Consider the following 18,636-nt stretch of genomic DNA (forward strand, 5'->3'; position numbering starts at 1 on the left):
ATTGACTATAAAAAGGGGTTTTATTCAATGTTATATGCATACATTTAGAACATAAAATGCAACTTATGTCACTCTGGAAAACTGTTAAAGTTTCATAGTTGCACATTCCAGTGCAAATGTGTGACTTTATACAGCGCAAGCTCCTCAGTCTGAAGAAGGCTGTACTGTAGACCTTCAGCCTTCCTCAACTGCCAGGTGAATCTATGCCTAGGTTCCAGAAGTGCTGTGACTTTTTTACTTGTTTTTAATCCAGGTTTTAGATAGTCTGTAATTGATAACGTGTTGGAAACATATTGATAATATCGTTACTCTGTCCTCCTGTCCTCCAATCTGTTCAGTGTTGTTATTCTCATCAATTTGGCTTTATGCTGCTTGCTTCCGCAAAATGCTGTTGGGCAAAACCTTGTATCCTTCTCTAAATGCTGCTGTCCTCTGTGTCAAATTGGTTTAATAAATCAAGGAGAGCGGTGTGGGGTCTAGGTGGAGGCTATAGCTCTGAGAAATAAACGCTGAATTCTTTATTTGAATGAAAGTAAAACTGTGTTAGAATAGAATTAGAATTTGACTACAACTGGAGTTCCATGGTTTAATTTTAACACATTGTCACGGCGTAAATTCTGCGGGAACAACTCCAGAAGCTTCCTCACATGTCAGTAGGCATGACTTTCATGTTTTGTCTGTTTTTTGTCCTGACCTATCCTGATAAAACCAAAAAACAATAAACATCTTTGTGCTGCACAACACTATGTTACAGTTAACCCAGTGTCAGACAAAGCTAGAAATTAGACTTACAACCTCCAGTTATAGCAACTACTACTTACTAGCAAACTGTATTAAACACCAAAATTAATAAAGTATTGACAATATTCAAATTATTATAACTGATGATAATAATAATAATAATAATAATAATAATAATAATAATAATAATAATATATTTATATGTACAGTAGAGTTTCTATATATACAGTATGTCAATATGTAATTATATATGTACCGTATATACATACATTCAGTATATATGTATATATATATATATTATAATATTATAAATGATCAATTATCAATTTTCACTGCTGAGACTAATGTGGAAGAAATTCTTCTGCAATGATCGGTGAGGTTAATCTGCCCGCTATATCTGCAGAATAAAGAGAAAGGTTCAGTACTGCTCCAAAGCAGTGTTCAGACCAGTCTAATCTTATTTCTGATCAAGAGGGCTTTATACAACAACAGAGGGTGTGGCTTGGGTCAGAGGTTCCTTACAAGTCTGCGCCCCCCAACTGTTTCCTTGGGTGCTACCCTCAGGCAGTGAAATTCACAGGTACTTGCAAACTTGACCTGGCAGACGGATTGCCAGCAAAGCACCTCTAGGCTCCACTGTTGAGTTTCTTGATCTCCATAGAAGGTAAACAGGGCCAAATGTGATCTGATTCTTTCATGTTAGAATTGACATTGTAGGGAGCAAAAACATTTCTCTTTACATAAACTCTGGGGGGTTCCTGGGGAAACAGAGACAAATGTTTAAAAAAAAAAAAAAACCCTCTGGAGGTAGATGCCTTTGTCCTCATTCAAAATAGTTGATCGTAACCATCTTTCTCTCACATTTCCTCCTCTGTTCCTACTGGAACAAGGAAAAATGCAATAATGCTAAAAAATCCATATAATGTAAATTGGTTATAATACAATTATACTTCAGAGATATCGTTCAATTCTATCTTATTGGAATCTACTAGTAAAATCTACATCTAATTCTAAATTTAACTATATGAACTCATAACCACATCTACGATATAATTCAAGGATATCTCCACCTCAAATTGGCCAAACCTCTCTTCTCACATTTGGCTGGAGAAAAGTAAAAGACCAGTAAGGGTTATTTACTATACTATGACAACGCACAGGACAAAAACCCTGGACATACAGAGGAAAAATCCTGTGTGGCCATTTTCCAATTCTAACTAGAAAACACACAAAAAGAAAATAATCATGAATCACATAATGAAATAAACAAAACAAACATAGAGATTCCACTAATACATAATGCTTTGCAGATTAATCAATGGTTATCACTTAATAATGACAACAGCAAAATGCATTGTGCACGTAATGACTTACACATCCTATAAGTAACAATAAACATGATTAGACATATATCTCCACATTTCAGTATCTCAGCGTCTCAACATCTCTGTCATCATAAGGTGATTTCCACTCATCAAGTGGTATGGAGACAAACTGTCCCATCACCATATTAGTAATCATCTTACGAAAGATAGGTACTAAACATGCTAGACAGCAACATAGCATTAAACACATTATCACTCCAGGTATCAATAGCTTTATGAGCGTAGAAATCCATGGCCCCAGTGCATTTCTTAGCCAAGCAAATGGTCCCCAGTGTTAGCTTGATCTTTCATTAAATCATCACGTAACTCTTTCATAGCTTGTATGGCTAAAAACAAATTTCCCGATTCTACATCATTGGCAGGAATGTATGTACAGCACGACTCACCTATCATAGCACATACACCTCCTTGAACCGCACTCATTATGTCTAGTAGCATACGATTCTGGAGAACCATTAAACGGATCAAAGTTAATTCTTGTTTCTAGCTTCTTCTGCAAGGATAGTTGTATTAATGAACAGTAACAACTTATAATGTATGATATTTAGTCACTTAAAAGCTGTAGATATACCTACGGCGCTAATATAGATGTAAAAAAAAAATTCTGCTCCACCTACAATCCTATACTCAGCTGGAACCGATATCACGAACATATATGTTCCTGATTGTCTTACATGCACATCTTGATGGGCCTTGGTCAGATTATACATGTAAATTGGCATAGAAAGAAAGATGATCACACAGGTGTGTCCAGTCTTTTCCTGTTGATGGGGCGTCATCCTTTTCAAGTAGAAATACTCTAGTGGCATATCCTCTTCACGGGACCGAGGTTACTAGCACATATCCCGCAAGGATCGTGATCTCAGTTCACGTCCGATGATTTTACGTTGTTGTCATTGATCTGGTCCTCTGGGAGGTTGCAGACTTTCTTGCAATGGGACGCCACCTTAACTGCCACTGCAGTGGTGAGGAGGATCTGGAACGGTCCCAGGAATCTGGCGGAATTCCAGCTTTTCCTCCAGCAGTCGCTACCCAGGTACTTGGTCTGAGGTGGTGTAGTGGTCCTTCAAGTGGGATGCGAGGGCTGCTTTGACCTGGGCACATACTGTAGACTTAAACACTTGGGTAAGAGACACATTTTTACACCATTGTTTGGTCTAGGTCCATGAATGTAAAATAGGGTACGTGGAATAATTCTGTAATTTAACAGTTATGTTGAATAACCGACTACAGACTCAGCACAGCATTTCTCTAATGTTGTCTGAACATAATCCCATCGACACAATCCATTTATAAAGTAAATCTAACAATGATAAATACTAAACTGGACAATCTGATCACTACTGATTCAAGTGGTGTAATTCATATGTGGCTTTTGTCGACAGAAGACAGACTTAACCGCATTGGTCTCCTGGTCAGCAATTCATGCTGGGACAGTCCTGTCGCACCATGTGATCGTCCTTGCAATCCCATCATCACTAATGACAGGAATGAAAACTCAGTAGAGCTTAGCTTTACTGGGATTCCATTCTGAAAAACATGTCAATTATCACCAAAGAATATTTTAATCAATGCAAAGCGTCAGCTTGATAAGTCCATCATGAGGTTCCTGCATTGTTCTCGGCACAATCATTATGTTTACTTAATTCTCTAACTATATCCCTCCTTTTTGCCAAATGACACCTACCATATGTCAAACAAGTAAAACAATGAAAAAACTTGTGGGAAAGATACAGCTCAGTACATACTGTACCAAGCGGCTCTGCCACTCCATTAATTTAGTGAAGGATACCTTTGAGTAAAGGAAAAAACAAAGTTAGTGAGCCTGTGTCCTCATCTGTGGAGGAGACAACCATCATTAGACTGAGCAAAAATTGGGTACGGCGGCTTTGTTGGCTGCATTGGCTCCAACATTTCCTATAGAGATGGGGTCAAGTACAATAATGTAAACAACACAAATAGGAAGATCAAAATGGGGGGGTTATGACATCACAACATTAAACAGATGTTCTGAATGTCTTATCAATCAGCTACACCACATCGTATCACACTTGCCTGTACATATTCATGCAGTCAAAATAAAAACAAAAAACAGTTTACCAAAGATAGAAACACAAACACAACCGGTTGTACAAAGATAGACACACACTGTTTTATACAAAAACAGATGACAAACAAACAAACCAAACAAAAACCCTCCTTTTGTTGTACTCATGAGTTTAAATCATTGTAGTGGAACTTTTCAAGAACTTCAGTGGCATGATCTGGGCGGGGCGAAACCACAAGGGCTATCGCTGTCAAACAATCATGTGAATCTCCATAAGAGTGAAGAAGAGAAGTTGGAGTAAGCAAAGTGAAAGTTGCACATGTTGATGATGGAGAGAGAATGATGTCTGAGAGAAACAAACTGGTTTGCTCCATAGCAAGATAAAGGCTACGTAGTAATCAACCCATGACCCCGGCACTGAGTTTCTGACATAGTATGCAACAAGACGTAATTCATTTCCATACGATTGCAACAACACAGCTTACATTAAACCATCTTATTCATCCACAGTTAAAGTAATCCAGCAAACCCAACATGGAGCTGGTGCAAAAAAAACTTGTTCGAAAAGCAACAAAAGGTTCTACCGTGTATGGCTTGGTGAGCATTGCCTCGTTCCATGATCCAAAAACAACAATAACCACAACAGCCAAGAAAGGCCATGACAGGGTGCGACCCTGAGGAGACAAAATTAAAATAAAATAAAATGTCATGACTCAAATAATGAATGTTCTTTTGTGCCGGCTGGAGTTATAAAGGAAAAAAAAGAAACTGTAAACATCTTGTTCTAAGTATTTTAGGAATTACTGTGTATCTACGACACAAGTAGATCAATGAACTACAATATTCTAATAAGTGTGCTGCCATTGATAAATTCACAATCAGTCAAAATAAATTTCCGTAATGTGGCAGAAGAAAACATTACCAGAGGCTCCACATAACTTCAACAACGAGTTAAGCAACTAGAGAGGGTAAAGAAAAATGTGATTCACATGCTAAAACATTTTAATATTCAGTGTTCAATACTATATTCCCATTTTAATTTATTATTTATTTATTTGTATAATTCTTACTTATACCCTTAAAGATACAATTAATAACCGAAAACAATAAGCCTGAGATGTCAGCAGTCATCAATCTAATAGAACCCTAACAATATAATAAGAGCCTAACTGGCTTTGATAAATAACATTTGATCAACTATTGATTATCTCCTGGTCAATTTACGTTACTCAACTCCTAAAAATTACATATATTATGTGCTAAGCTTTGAACTGCTAGTCTTACCTTTTGGACAGGGAATATTCAACTATAAGTCCTATCATTCAGCAGTTTGATTAGAGAAAAATGGAGAGGTTATTTGGCATTCCAATCAAGTTAACACCTTTTTAAAACAAATATATATGTATAATGACAATAACATAGCCAGCATTCAAATTGAGACCATCTTAAACCTAGAAGGGCTATTAATAACATTTTTGTCAATTTAATGAAACAATCACTTTCATCTATAATCTGTGCCTAATTCTGTTTCTACTTAATTATTGAATTTACAAACTATTCAAAACCTTTTCCTAAAATTTTGGAAAATTCTTTAATTTAAATTTGGCAATATTCTTACCAGAATGTAGTTTTTCTTAGAGAACATGATAATCTGTGTACTATCAGAATAGACAGATTGATAAAACAATGGCTGAGAAAACACAGAAGCAGTCCTTATGGTAATCACACAGATATAATTTCCAGCAGGACTTCTGGTGCTCAGTCATTCCACAGCTCTCAGTTGGAGAAGAAATTCCAATTGCAGTCATTCAGTTTCATGTTTTCTGATGCAGTGACACCATCGAATCCAGGTCCAAAGGAGCACAGTTGATTAGGTTTCTCAACTGTGCACAACATGTTTTTTTCCAATTGTGCGTCAGCTGTACTTGGAGGCCAAACACTTCATATTCGTTGGTGGAGGGAAGGATGAGCAAGAGTCAACGCTTGCATTTGAATTTCCATAACAGAAGCGTTTTCATTGTTCAGAAAATGTCCCAAGTTATTCAGCCTGATCTTGGCTAAACTGGATTTCTGTAGACAAGGTTTTCACAGACCTTCTCGGAAATGCAGGAGTAGGCAAGTCTCTCATCAGATATCAGGCTTTTGGGCTTGTGTGGAAAAACCCTAAGGTGCTTAATGTATTGTTCTCAGACATTATCATAAGATGAAAGGAAAGGTCTACTACTGTAAGAAGCAGTGTCATAGAGATAATCACTCTAGGGTGCTCTGACAACAGTCTCCCTGAGCGTAACATCGTAATCCTTAACTCAGCTTCTGAAGATTGTTTCAACAACTAGACTAGAAAACTAGAATGTCATTTTAAAATACGAACTAATCAATAATTATTCTGGTTCTATAATGCACTCTATAATATCTGATGCTTTTATCAATTTTAACGATTAAGCTCATTATGGGATATAGAGCTAAATTCAATCAAGGTCTCTCCATTTATATACTTGCATTCATATCATCTCAAAATAATTCCAGTTGAGCTTATTAAATAATCAAATTTGCAAATCAGTTAAATACAAAAAGTATTAACATCAACAATTAAGAGCAGTCCTCTTTGATCTGATCTCTTTGTCAGTCCTCCAAGTCTTCGTAATCAGACTGTTACATCTACACTGGTCAAAACTGCAGTCAGTGGATTCCTGCTTAAAACTGCGGAAATAAAACACTGGATAGATTGTTTGGTTAATTCATCAATACATAATTACAACATTAATCGAATCACAAGATATATTCTAGTTTAAACTCAAAATTTTTGAATGTCCAAATTAAAAAAAAACAACATCTAAATGGCCAATGTATTTCACATTTATTTAAGTTTTTCAATTTTTAGTAAGCGGACGTACACAATCCATTACCTCTCTTGTATACAAAACAAAACAATTATTCCTCTTTGTTAAACTACTTGTTAAATTTTATACTGTATATCAACATCTACTTTATTCAATGTCAAATCGAGATTACTTCTAGAGTAAGACAAAAATAAAAATTAATAATATTAATAATGTTGTTTGATCATCTTAAACAATCACCAGCCCTACTGAGCAAAACAAAGAGTAACCGGTAAGGATTCAAAACATAAAACACAGTTGTATATCACACCAAAACAAACAATTCATTCATGCAATATCATGATTTAATGTATAGTGTTTAATCTATACTATTTAGTTATTTATCATATCCTTTGATTTAGAATTACCAATTTACTAATGCTTTGTGCCATTCAATTTGTTACTGCTGTATTATGCAGACTATCCCTCTGTGGGATAGATAAAGGATTATCTTATCTCAACCAGCAGATTACTTTGACACAAGAACACAAAAGGGAAAAATAAAGTAAATTTGAAAAAGAATAACTCTTTATAAATCAAAAAACTAATTCATTTCTACTGCTACTATGCATCATATCTGCTCTCCGCGATGTCTTAAAACATATTTTGGAAGCAATTTTCTTTTTAATTTACATTGATCAATTTAGTTTTACCAATTTTGAATGCTTTTCCATAAAATCTATTAACAAAGTACCAACTATAGTTCTTAAAAAAATACAACTCACCATACTCCTAACCTTACCAAAGGCGCATTTATTGAACCAAAAACACTTTCCAGCAACTTAAAACCTGCTTCAACTCACCACAACACTATTATCACAATCATCTCTCTAAACACAATCCAACAGTCAAACCGTGCAATATCTATTCATACTATCACAGCATAGCTCTCTGTTGTACAACATTTGACTATTAGTTAAATTATTTAGTTCTGCAGCTTCCTCTGCTGAACCAATATCCTACTAAAATGTCTTTTACACACACTGTTCTCCAAGTTTCATCGTAAACAAAGAATCCCAAATGCATCATGGGCAAACTTTTCCACCTTCATTGTCAAGATTTAAAAAAAAAAAATTGTCCTAATTCATTTGAAACCTTATGGTATCCTTTCTAGCAATCCTACCAGATATTTCAGATTATAATGCTACTTTTACACCAAGGACTCATGTGTGAAACTAGTTTGACATGTTATGTACAGCACACATACCACGCTTATCTTGCATTTATACATTTGTTTGTTTCATTGAGATTTTTATCAGCCAGGAGGCTAAACAAAAGCCAAGAATCTGATAGAATCTCTCCGAACTCATCTCATCCATACGTGTTCCAGAGTAATCAATCGACCAGGCACCAATTTGATCACACAGGATTCATGTGAAAGTGTATTATACTGCAAATAGAGTCACACAGTGGGCCCTTGAATGCCGTTCTCCTAACTTATTAAAACTTACTGAAACTAGTTAGAAAGTAAGTCGCATAGCTGGATTATCAATACCTCCAAAATTAAATATAAACAAAATATTAAAAAACAATAAATAATTAAAATTATAAAAATAACAATTATTATTATTTTTGTCTTTAAATTGTATTTTTATTCCCTTTTCTTGATAACCAATTTTACTCTAGTTATTAATTAATTTAATTGTATTTCTACAACACCAGAAGTTTCTCACCTTCCCTCAACACTTCTGCTAGGAGGAATCAACAATACTCTATAGTATTATGTATTCAATAATGTTGAGTTATTATTGAATAAAAAAAAATATTAAAAAAAATAAAGATAAACAAACAAAAACCCACTTTCCTCTTGATTGATACAATATTGGCCACTTTTGCGGTCCTCCAGACCACTACCCCGTCCTAGTTGCGCCGCATGCAAACAGGCCATACGTCTATGTGAGGGGGGGGATTTCTGAGTTAACAAAGAAGTTTTACTCAGAGCTACTTCTTACACAATAGCTTTTCCTTCGATCTTCTCTGATCGGTAAAATATCTCAGTTCGTCCTCACCTTAATTTTTCCAAGATCTCGTGTTGCTCTCTGCTGGATCTGCCAGTCATGTCCAGATGACTCCTTCTTTGATGTCTTTACGGTCGGTTCCTGCCTGCCGTTGTGCACACAACCTGGGCATGAAGAGGTCCTAGCATAGGAAGGCTAGCATAGATCCTGCCGACAACGCCAAATCTGTGGAAGAAATTATTTTGCAATGATTGGTGAGGTTAATCTGCCCGCTACAAGAAAACAAAACTGAGAATATTCAAGATTATTTATTCTGCAGAATAAAGAGAAAAATTCAGTACTGCTCCAAAGCAGTGTTCAGACCAGTCTAATCTTATTTCTGATCAAGAGGGCTTTATACAACAACAGAGGGTGTGGCTTGGGTCAGAGGTCCCTTACAAGTCTACCACCCCCCCCCCCCCCCCCCCAACTGTTTCCTTGGGTGCAACCCTCAGACAGTGAAATTCACAGGTACTTGACCTGGCAGACGGATTGCACGATAATGCACCTCTAGGCTCCTCTGTTGAGTTTCTTGATCTCCATAGAAGGTAAACAGTCCAAATGTGATCTGATTCTTTCATGTTAGAATTGACATTGTAGGGAGCAAAAACATTTCTCTTTACATAAACTCTGGGGGGTTCCTGGGGAAACGGAGACAAATGTTTTAAAAAAACCCCATCTGGAGGTAGAGGCCTTTGTCCTCATTTAAAATAGTTGATCGTAAGCATTTTTCTCTCACATTTCCTCCTCTTGTTCCTACTGGAACAACACCATAAGGAAAATGCAATAATGCTAAAAATTCCATATAATGTAAATTGGATACAATACAATTATACTTCAGAGATATCGTTCAGTTCTATCTTATTGGAATCTACTAGTAAAATCCACATCTAATACAAAATTGAACTATATGAACTCATAACCACATTCCAGATATAATTCAAGGATATCTCCACCTCAAATTGGCCAAACCTCTCTTCTCACATTTGGCTGGAGAAAAGTAAAAGACCAGTAAGGGTTATTTACTATACTATGACAACGCACAGGACAAAACCCCTGGACATACAGAGGAAAAATCCTGTGTGGCCATTTTACAATTCTAACTAGAAAACACACAAAAAGAAAATAATCATGAATAACATAATGAAATAAACAAAACAAACAGAGATTCCACTAATACATAATGCTTTGCAGATTAATCAATGGTTATCACTTAATATTGACAACAGCAAAATGCATTGTGCACGTAATGACTAACACATCCTATAAGTAACGATAAACATGATTAGACATACATTACATAAACTCTGGGGGGTTCCTGGGGAAACAGAGACAATGTTTTAAAACCCCCTCTGGAGGTAGAGGCCTTTGTCCTCATTCAAAATAGTTGATGGTAAGCATTTTTCTCTCACACTAATAAGGACTAATTGACGCTTTCTTTCCATATAATAATTACTTATATCCAAGTTTATCTTTTTAATAAAGAAAATAAATTGTTAAATCATGTACACAACTGAAAGAGTAAATGGAGAACTCTGGAGATATTTTATTCCTACAGCATAACTCTTTTGTTCTATGGCCTATGATGAACTATAGATTGAGGATGCCCTCCAGTGCTGTCTAACTTCTTCCGTTTGAATCATCAGCTACGTTCTGTCACCACTAATATAACAAACCAACGATCAACACCACCTCCCATTACATTTACACTGCTTAGTTCAGGTCATGATAATGATAAATAAATGATAAATAAAAATAAATGGTTTGTTATTTGGAAAAACATCATGACGCCGTCACTGGTCCTTTCAGCCGCAGATAAATTCATGAAGTCATTGTTCTCCAAAATGGGAAATGGGGAAAATAAGGGAGAAAGAAAAGGAGAGGAAGCCAGAAAGAAATAAGGGAAAAAACACAATGATAAAATACGGCTTTGCAACAAAATTAGATGCAAAAATGAATACAAATATAATGTAATATACTTAAATCCATGCCAATCGGTGAGACTGACTAATTTGTCACAAATTTTCAAATGTAATCGTTTGCAATTTTGAGCAATTCAACTGTTTCCGCAGGTGATGATTGTTGTCAAGGTCTAATATCCCATTGTATTTTAGTGATGTTTTTATAGATAGCTGCATATCCATTCAGTTTTCCCTCCATGGACTCATGTCAAGTCCACTTTATTTTACTGTTTTTATCACAGCTGTAGTTTGAAGGGGGCTTTTTCATAGTTTACCCCCATTTATAGAATAATATAATGACAGCTCTGGTTACTCAGCATTGGAAGATTGTTCTAATCTCTTGTTCTTTCAGGAAGCTGTCCATGAAATGTGCATGGAATCATTCATTGTTTCACAGTTTGATTGGATACAGACATTTTAGGAATGTTTAATGCTATTGAGGTTGATCTATTTGACTGTGATCTTTAAAGATGCTAATAATCTTTCTGTCCTCATCGTGCATTTTCATTTTTCTGTGAAATGCTGTATTTGTCATCCTCAACCCTTCACCACCGATGCTACCGTTTATTGTCAACGTCGGTTTTAATGATGAATTTACTCTGTCGATCAATCCCCAGTGTTAATGTCAATGTTTTTTTTTGTTTTTTTTATGTGCTCATTCTCTGAACATTAACGCAAAGCTGCCTTCTATCCTATTATCATCATCATTCTTGTAGAAACCCTGTAAACTTGGCAGTGTTAAAACTGAACGAGCAGGGCCTGTTGGACAAATTGAAAAACAGATGGTGGTATGACAAGGGCGAGTGCGGCAGTGGGGGCGGGGACTCCAAGGTCAGAGCAACCACTGACGCCGGCCACCGGCCAACCGGGGGTAACTGGCAATGACCGGCCATTTTGAAATCTGAAAAGTGAACACTCCGGATAGTCAGATGGACAGTTGCTGTTTGGTGGAACTTACCATCGCGGTTGCACTGGAACCACTGCCATCCAGCGTGTGCGTGGACCACGCTTCAAAATGATGACCTCATGACCAATGAGTCTAGAGTCAAACGATCGTTAAATTAGCTGAAAGCCGACTCTGTTTACATTTTATTCTTCGTATATTTATTATCAAAGAGCCAAATATTCAGTTCTGTTAAGCGGGCTCCTCATGCTCCGGAGTGTGTCCAGCTCTTGCCGGTTACCCAAAGTGATATAGTAATACACATCTCGCGCGTAGGGAGTCAGGCCGAAAACCAAGCTAGATGGAGTATTAACGCATATCACTTTCACACTCTCAAGCACACTTATGTGATCGTGCCTGTTTTGTTTTGTTATCCTGTAGTTGTCCGTCCGTCCCCCCCCCCCCCCCCTTTCTCCATGTCGATGTTCACGTTTACGTTCCGCAATTGTCTGTAAAAAGTCAACGCCAGGTTTCGCTGCTACAGCCCCTGTGCCGTGCCGAGAGAGCTCAATAACATAAGATAACATAAAGGTGTATAATGTTATTTATGTTATTCCCCCCCACCCCCCCCCCCTCCCTCTCACGGTGCGATGAAGAATCCCCGTTAACCTAGCCGTACTGAAGCTCAATGAACAAGCCATCTTAGACAAGTTGAAAAACAAGTGGTGGTATGACAAAGGCGAGTGTGGCAGCAAGGACTCCGGAAGAAAGGTCAGTCTGTCAAGGTCGCTGGACCTGGTGCGATCAGGTCGCTGTGTTGGTCTGGTGTGTGTGTGTGTGTGTGTGTGTGTGTGTGTGTGTGTGTGTGTGTGTGTGTGTGTGTGTGTGTGTGTGTGTGTGTGTGTCCCTCCTCACCCAAAAGTTTGTCAATCAGGTGTGAAAATGTTAACTTTTACCAGTTTTATGTTTTGGTGAGTACACCTTTATGTAATTAGAGAACAATTTAAACAACAACAACAATTTACAACTTTGAATTACAGAAGAGGTCAAAATATTTGCTGATTTTGATATTGATTTAATTCTAACATGTAAAATAATATATATTGCTTCTGGCTCGTACCTTTCGTTCTCACTCTCTGTCCCTTCCTGCTGTGGCTGTGACCAGTACAGTTATAATACTATATATTCATAACACAACCCCAGGACTCTGAACTCACTTCCCCTCTCGCTTGTCTTTTTGTCCAATCTGTCATGCGGTTACTGTTTCTATAAACTAACAGTTTGAACGGACCCTCGAAAACAGAGGAAGAAATGGCCTTTTTGAGGTCAAAGTGAGATTGAAATTATATTTCAGTCATCTCAAACCTTTTCAGTAGAGTAGTATAAACCTTTGTGTGAAATAAACTAACTATATTACATAAACATTTCTTTTGTTTCCATTTCAGTCTCACACTTTCACACCGCAAAAGCAAACTAGCTGCACCAATCCCTTTCTTTTAGCCTCTTAAGCCACTTTCACACATGCAGCTTAACTAGGAGTGGGCTGGTACGATCAGCTCCTGATATGACGCACAATATTGAGGAGTCACAATACATACAATATAACAGAATTTAGCAGGATTTTAACGCATATGACAATGTTATCTTATGGGATGTTAATGCAATATAAATACAATCTTTAAAGACACTTGGCAGTTGTCACAAGATGTTTTTGTTTTTTTTAGGCCAGGACAGGGCCTATTGAAGACAGGGCAATTGTGGCAGAGAGTGTCAGGGCAGGGCATACAGTAGGACAGGGCACCTGGGCACTACTGTATGTTGTTTTGCTAAATTGGTATCGTTAGGGCATCACCTCTTTTGCATAGATGGTGAAGGCAACCTGATTTCCGATTTGTCAAGGGTTTCAACCCTGTGTACATCACTGATTGAACCTATCATAAAAATCTACAGATAGTGAGAATATACTGTATTAACCAGATCAGTGAACTTGTTGCTGCGTGCTCCATGTGTGAAAGAAGCTTTAGAGTATATATTGAGGAACACCTTGGCGTCAAGGTCCTGTAGAAGGACGATCCTACCTAAAACTACAAATGTATTTTCTGAGATAAAAATTTTAACTTTCAGCAGTTGTTACATTAAAGCAAATGTAATGATGAGTATGGATTACTTTTGAAGATTTGGAGTTTCTTCTCTCTGGTTGTAGTCGTAATTTTTCATTGTTTTATTAGTAGTCAATTGAGCCAGCAATGCATGACAGTTTGGAGAGAAAGCACCTGATAGGTTCCCTGCTTTGCAACAACACTTTCTGTTCCAGACTAAGGACACATACTCTTTCTGTGTTCTGCCGTCACTGCCTGTCTTTTTTGTAAGCTGCATGCTATTGGATTGAACAGTGAAAACATGGTCACAAATGTAAACTGATGCATGTCACAGAAGTAAAAACTGCCCTTTTTGTGATGATTTTGTGATTTGAGTGAAGGGTTAGAGCGGGCAGAAAATATTGAACACCAAACTTTGAAATGTCCCTTCTATGATTTGTTTTAAATATTTAAATAGTAAATATAGCATTTTAGATAAATAAGTCACAATGGATGTGATTGTGCCTTATGTTTTTTTTTTTTTTTTGCATGAAGCTGTATGCGACAAATAAGGATTCTGGTTACCAAAGGCTGAGATACAATGCAAACATTTTGATGCTCTTCAGTGTTTCCAGCAATTGGAAATGAAATCAATCAATACTATGATAAAAAAAGGCAGTGGCTTTGAATTTGGAATAAAAGATGATGGAATACCAGCTGGTTCCACCAAGTTTTAAATTCCTTGTCAATTAAATGTTTCCAATGTATCGCCTTCAAATATGACATGCATTTTAGTTCTTCCTCATGATCATGATGTGAAATTTATCCCAAGCAACTAGCAAAATACATTTCTAAGGTGTTGACTTGAAATTAGCAGAAGTAGAACTTCTCTGTGTTGTTGCTGGTCATCTGACGTGAATCTGTATGCTGACAGGATAAGACCAGCGCGCTGAGCCTGAGCAATGTGGCAGGCGTGTTCTACATTCTCATTGGTGGGTTGGGGCTGGCCATGCTGGTGGCGCTGGTGGAGTTCTGCTACAAGTCCCGGCTCGAGTCTCGAAGAATGAAGGTGAGAAAGTCTCTGAAACTGAATAGACTTAAGTGAGTACAGATATTTAATGTACTTTTTAGACTCGAAACCGGTGTCAGCAGCGATCATGTGGTTTTGTGCCTCACATGGAGTCAGTCAAGTCATGTTCCATGTATAGTGGTGAATCCTATAGATCATCATCTCTCTGAATTTCCCCAAAGGGGATTAATAAAGTGGTATCTTATAATTTCTTACAGTGTCTTATCCAAACAAATCCCTCTAGTGGAGATAAAGATTTCTGTTTGCATCATTGAAATTCAGAGCACTCCTCTGTTGTCTCTCTGGTCTTTCCTCCCAGGAACTCATCGATGCGGCAATGATGAGCACCAGTCTCAGCAGGGTCTCGGGAGGCTCTGCCGAGATGGGTGGAGGGGAAGGCGGAGGAGGAGGAGGAGGTGTCGTTGGCGGCATGTTCACCGCAGGGGGGGAGAACGGTCGCGTGATGGCCCATGACTTTCCCAAGGCAGGACCCCCGACGCTCCCCTGCATGAGCCAGGGGGCGACCGGCCTCGGCATCAGCTCCACAGGCATGTGAGCACAGGTCAACCTGGACGAGGTGGGGTGGGAGGAGAGGGGTGGAGGGATGTGTCCATCCGTCCATCCATCCATCCGTCTATCTGTCTTACTATCTGTCTGTTTTTGTGGATGGAGGGAGGGAGGGAGGGAGGGAGGCAGGGAGAGAAGAATGGATACACAGAGGAGAAGAGAAAACGAGTCACGAATGGGCAAAGAATGGGGAAATAGGAAAAAGATGGAGATGGTGTGTGTGTGTGTGTGTGTGTGTGTGTGTGTGTGTGTGTGTGTGTGTGTGTGTGTGTGTGTGTGTGTGTGTGTGTTTATGGGGTTGTTGGGGGAGGGGGGTATTATTGAAGTGAGGCGCTTTGATATTCCCTGCTCACCATCCATCGCCGGACTAATCAGCGGACTAATGGGAACTCGCTGCAAGAGAGAGCTTGAGTGAAATGAGCGTCTTCGAACTGAAGTGAGTAAACGGGCTGCGCTGGACTCCCCTGGACTCCCCTGGGCTGCAACCAACTTCAAACTTCACCAGTCGCTTTTTTCCACAAGCACTATTTAGAATGAAAACTGCTTTTTTCTGCAATTACACAGCGCCCAGTGGACAAGTGGAGGATGCAACTTTTTATATTGTCGTCGTTATAAAAACAAAGTTGTTTCCGGTTCCTTCCCTGCTGCCCGTCAGCCGTCCTCGCGTCAAGACCTGGTGACCAGATTACACTCTGTCTTTCACACTTTTTTTTCCACACTGACAGAATTCCCTGATATTTCCGAGGATGCTGAAATTTCCTCTGTTCAAGGCAGAGTCGCTCAGCTCGGCTTTGGTTTCACCGTTTCCCAAACCCAGAATGGCGGACGTGGATTGTGAGGACACATGAACGCTGTGATCAGAGGCTGTATCGTAGACGTCGTTCCCCCGGGCCCGGTCTATATCAGCCTGGCCATCAAAAGCGGTGATGACGTGGAAACAGACTGAGGTTCAGCCCCGCTGTCGTGTCAGCAGTTCACAAGGACAGTGGAGGAGGAGGAGGAGGAGGAGGGCGGGGTCGCAGTCTCCCTGCCTCCTCCTCTGGTGCTTCCAGACAGTCAATTACATCCGTACGGTGATGAAGGGATGTGCCGGTGCTGCTGACTGCCTGCCCCACGTGTTGGTGTTGGTGTTGATGGGGGTGGGGGTGGAGGGGGGCATGTCACTTTGGATTTTCTTCAAGTGCCTGCCAAGGTCGTTACCGGTCTCCTCCATCATTCAGAAACATTTCAACAAAACCCTCCGCGCAAGCCAGGGAGACAGAGAGCGAGGAGGTTCGCTTTCCACCACTTGAAAAGAAAGCAACACCCTTTCCATGCTAAGAAGTAAAACAGATAATGATGATGATATGACATGATACAAATAATGATAATAACTATGTTATAAGAGAAATTGAATTCATGATTCTTTTTGATATTTGTATACCATTTAGCTGCTTATGGCAGTACAGTTCTTCAGAATGTTATCATACTGTAAATATTTCTGAAAAACTACATATCAAACACCATGTTTAATTTGTGTTATAATTAGTTTTTATTAATAATTTTATAAACATAAAATATATATCTTATTGATTGGTATATATGGTGCATATATATATATATATATATATATATATATATATATATATATATATATATATATTATATGTGTGTGTATGAGTAAAAACTTTGTTTCCTTCCTTTATTTTTTATTTTTTTCTCAATCTATAACAGTATTTTTGACCTGTGTTTCTTTTCCTGTTGTTTTTTATTCCTATGTGTTTTCATCCATAAGTAATTTCATGGGACTGCGTTTCTACCTTGGCTACAGCGCAGTTCTCAGAGATTAAACATGGTCCTGAGAAAAGTGGGGGTTTTTTTCTCATGGGACAGAACACTGTCTGTCAACATGCATGTACTTTGAGAGTCTAGTGCTAGGTTTATTCCGTCCGAAAATGGAAACTTTCTCAGACAATCACAAGCCCTTTTTCAGTGTAAGATTTAAGAGAAACTGTCTATCCGGTCTAGCAGATTATATCCATCGATTAAAGTAAAGCTAAAGCTGCTCTTACGTCGTTTTTTGATGTAAAATAACATTAAACATATTTTTCTATGCAAAGGAACTATGACATATACTGACACCTGCTGGTCCTTATCCTAGCTCCTCTCCCTTTCGTTTTTTAGAATCACCTTGGTCCCCTCCCACACACTCCAATGAAGCTAGGGATGGAAGAGGAGAAACGGAGAGCTGTGTTTATTTGGAATTTGAAGGACATTTATTGTAATGCTGCTTGACTATTGGTTTGACCTCTGACCTTTTCAACGTTACGGCTGCAGCACGTTGGATAATTCAAATGTTTTTTCTTCTATTGCAATTCGGTTTCGTATATGTGGTTTGGTTTTCAGATTATTGGTATTTTGAAATCAGACTTTATTGCAGCCAGCCACTTTTGGCAATCCTACAGAGCAGCTAGTATGGATTTAAAGAACACCAGAGGGAGTTTATGAAACATTTGAGTCCTCAACAGACACTCAAAACCCGTTAATGAGAATAAAAGTGTGTTCATTTTTGTATCAAAACGTATTCTTCACTTCATATTTCCTGTAAATTTTCCTGAATAAATAAGGTTTTAAGAGGCAGATCTTTGATTTAAGAGACATTTAAGAGCTTCTTAGTGTTAAGATAAAATACTTTGTGAATATAGCTCAGGTTGGTGCCAAATGGCTTTGTGGTTTTAAGAACGACAGCTGCAGCATCAGAGCACATCACATTTCAGGAACTTTATTATTTTACCCCAACAATAATGTTATCTTTCCGTGGAGTATATTTTACATTTCTAGTCGATTTTTCTGAAGCCAAACAATGTGGAAACATGAGTAGTATAGGACCGACTCACATGCAAAATCGAGAGGAAGCTTCAATGCATCAAACAGACGAGAACTACATTATTTTATATGTTTTTTCTGTAGGTTAGAAAATTCTTGACACTTGTGAGCATTTATATTTCTGTTTTGGATTTCTGCGCCATTTGTTTGTTCTTTAAGAGTTC

General features: G+C 38.2%; 1 protein-coding gene across 1 annotated transcript in view; it reads left to right on the forward strand.

Moving 5' to 3' along the window:
• The window catches only part of LOC307240409 (glutamate receptor 1-like), a gene marked incomplete at both ends in the record, with an annotated part of 86,608 nt that extends 71,012 nt beyond the window's left edge, over positions 1-15,596 (forward strand). Inside the window, 3 exons of the mRNA XM_080014193.1 lie at positions 12,550-12,664; positions 14,906-15,040; positions 15,360-15,596. Of these exons, the coding sequence (XP_079870319.1) occupies positions 12,550-12,664; positions 14,906-15,040; positions 15,360-15,596 (487 nt within the window). The remainder of the gene's footprint in view (positions 1-12,549; positions 12,665-14,905; positions 15,041-15,359) is intronic.
• Positions 15,597-18,636: the final 3,040 nt, after the last annotated feature.

This window comes from Zeus faber, assembly GCF_960531495.2.
Source record: "Zeus faber genome assembly, chromosome: 14".
Taxonomy (NCBI): domain Eukaryota; kingdom Metazoa; phylum Chordata; class Actinopteri; order Zeiformes; family Zeidae; genus Zeus; species Zeus faber.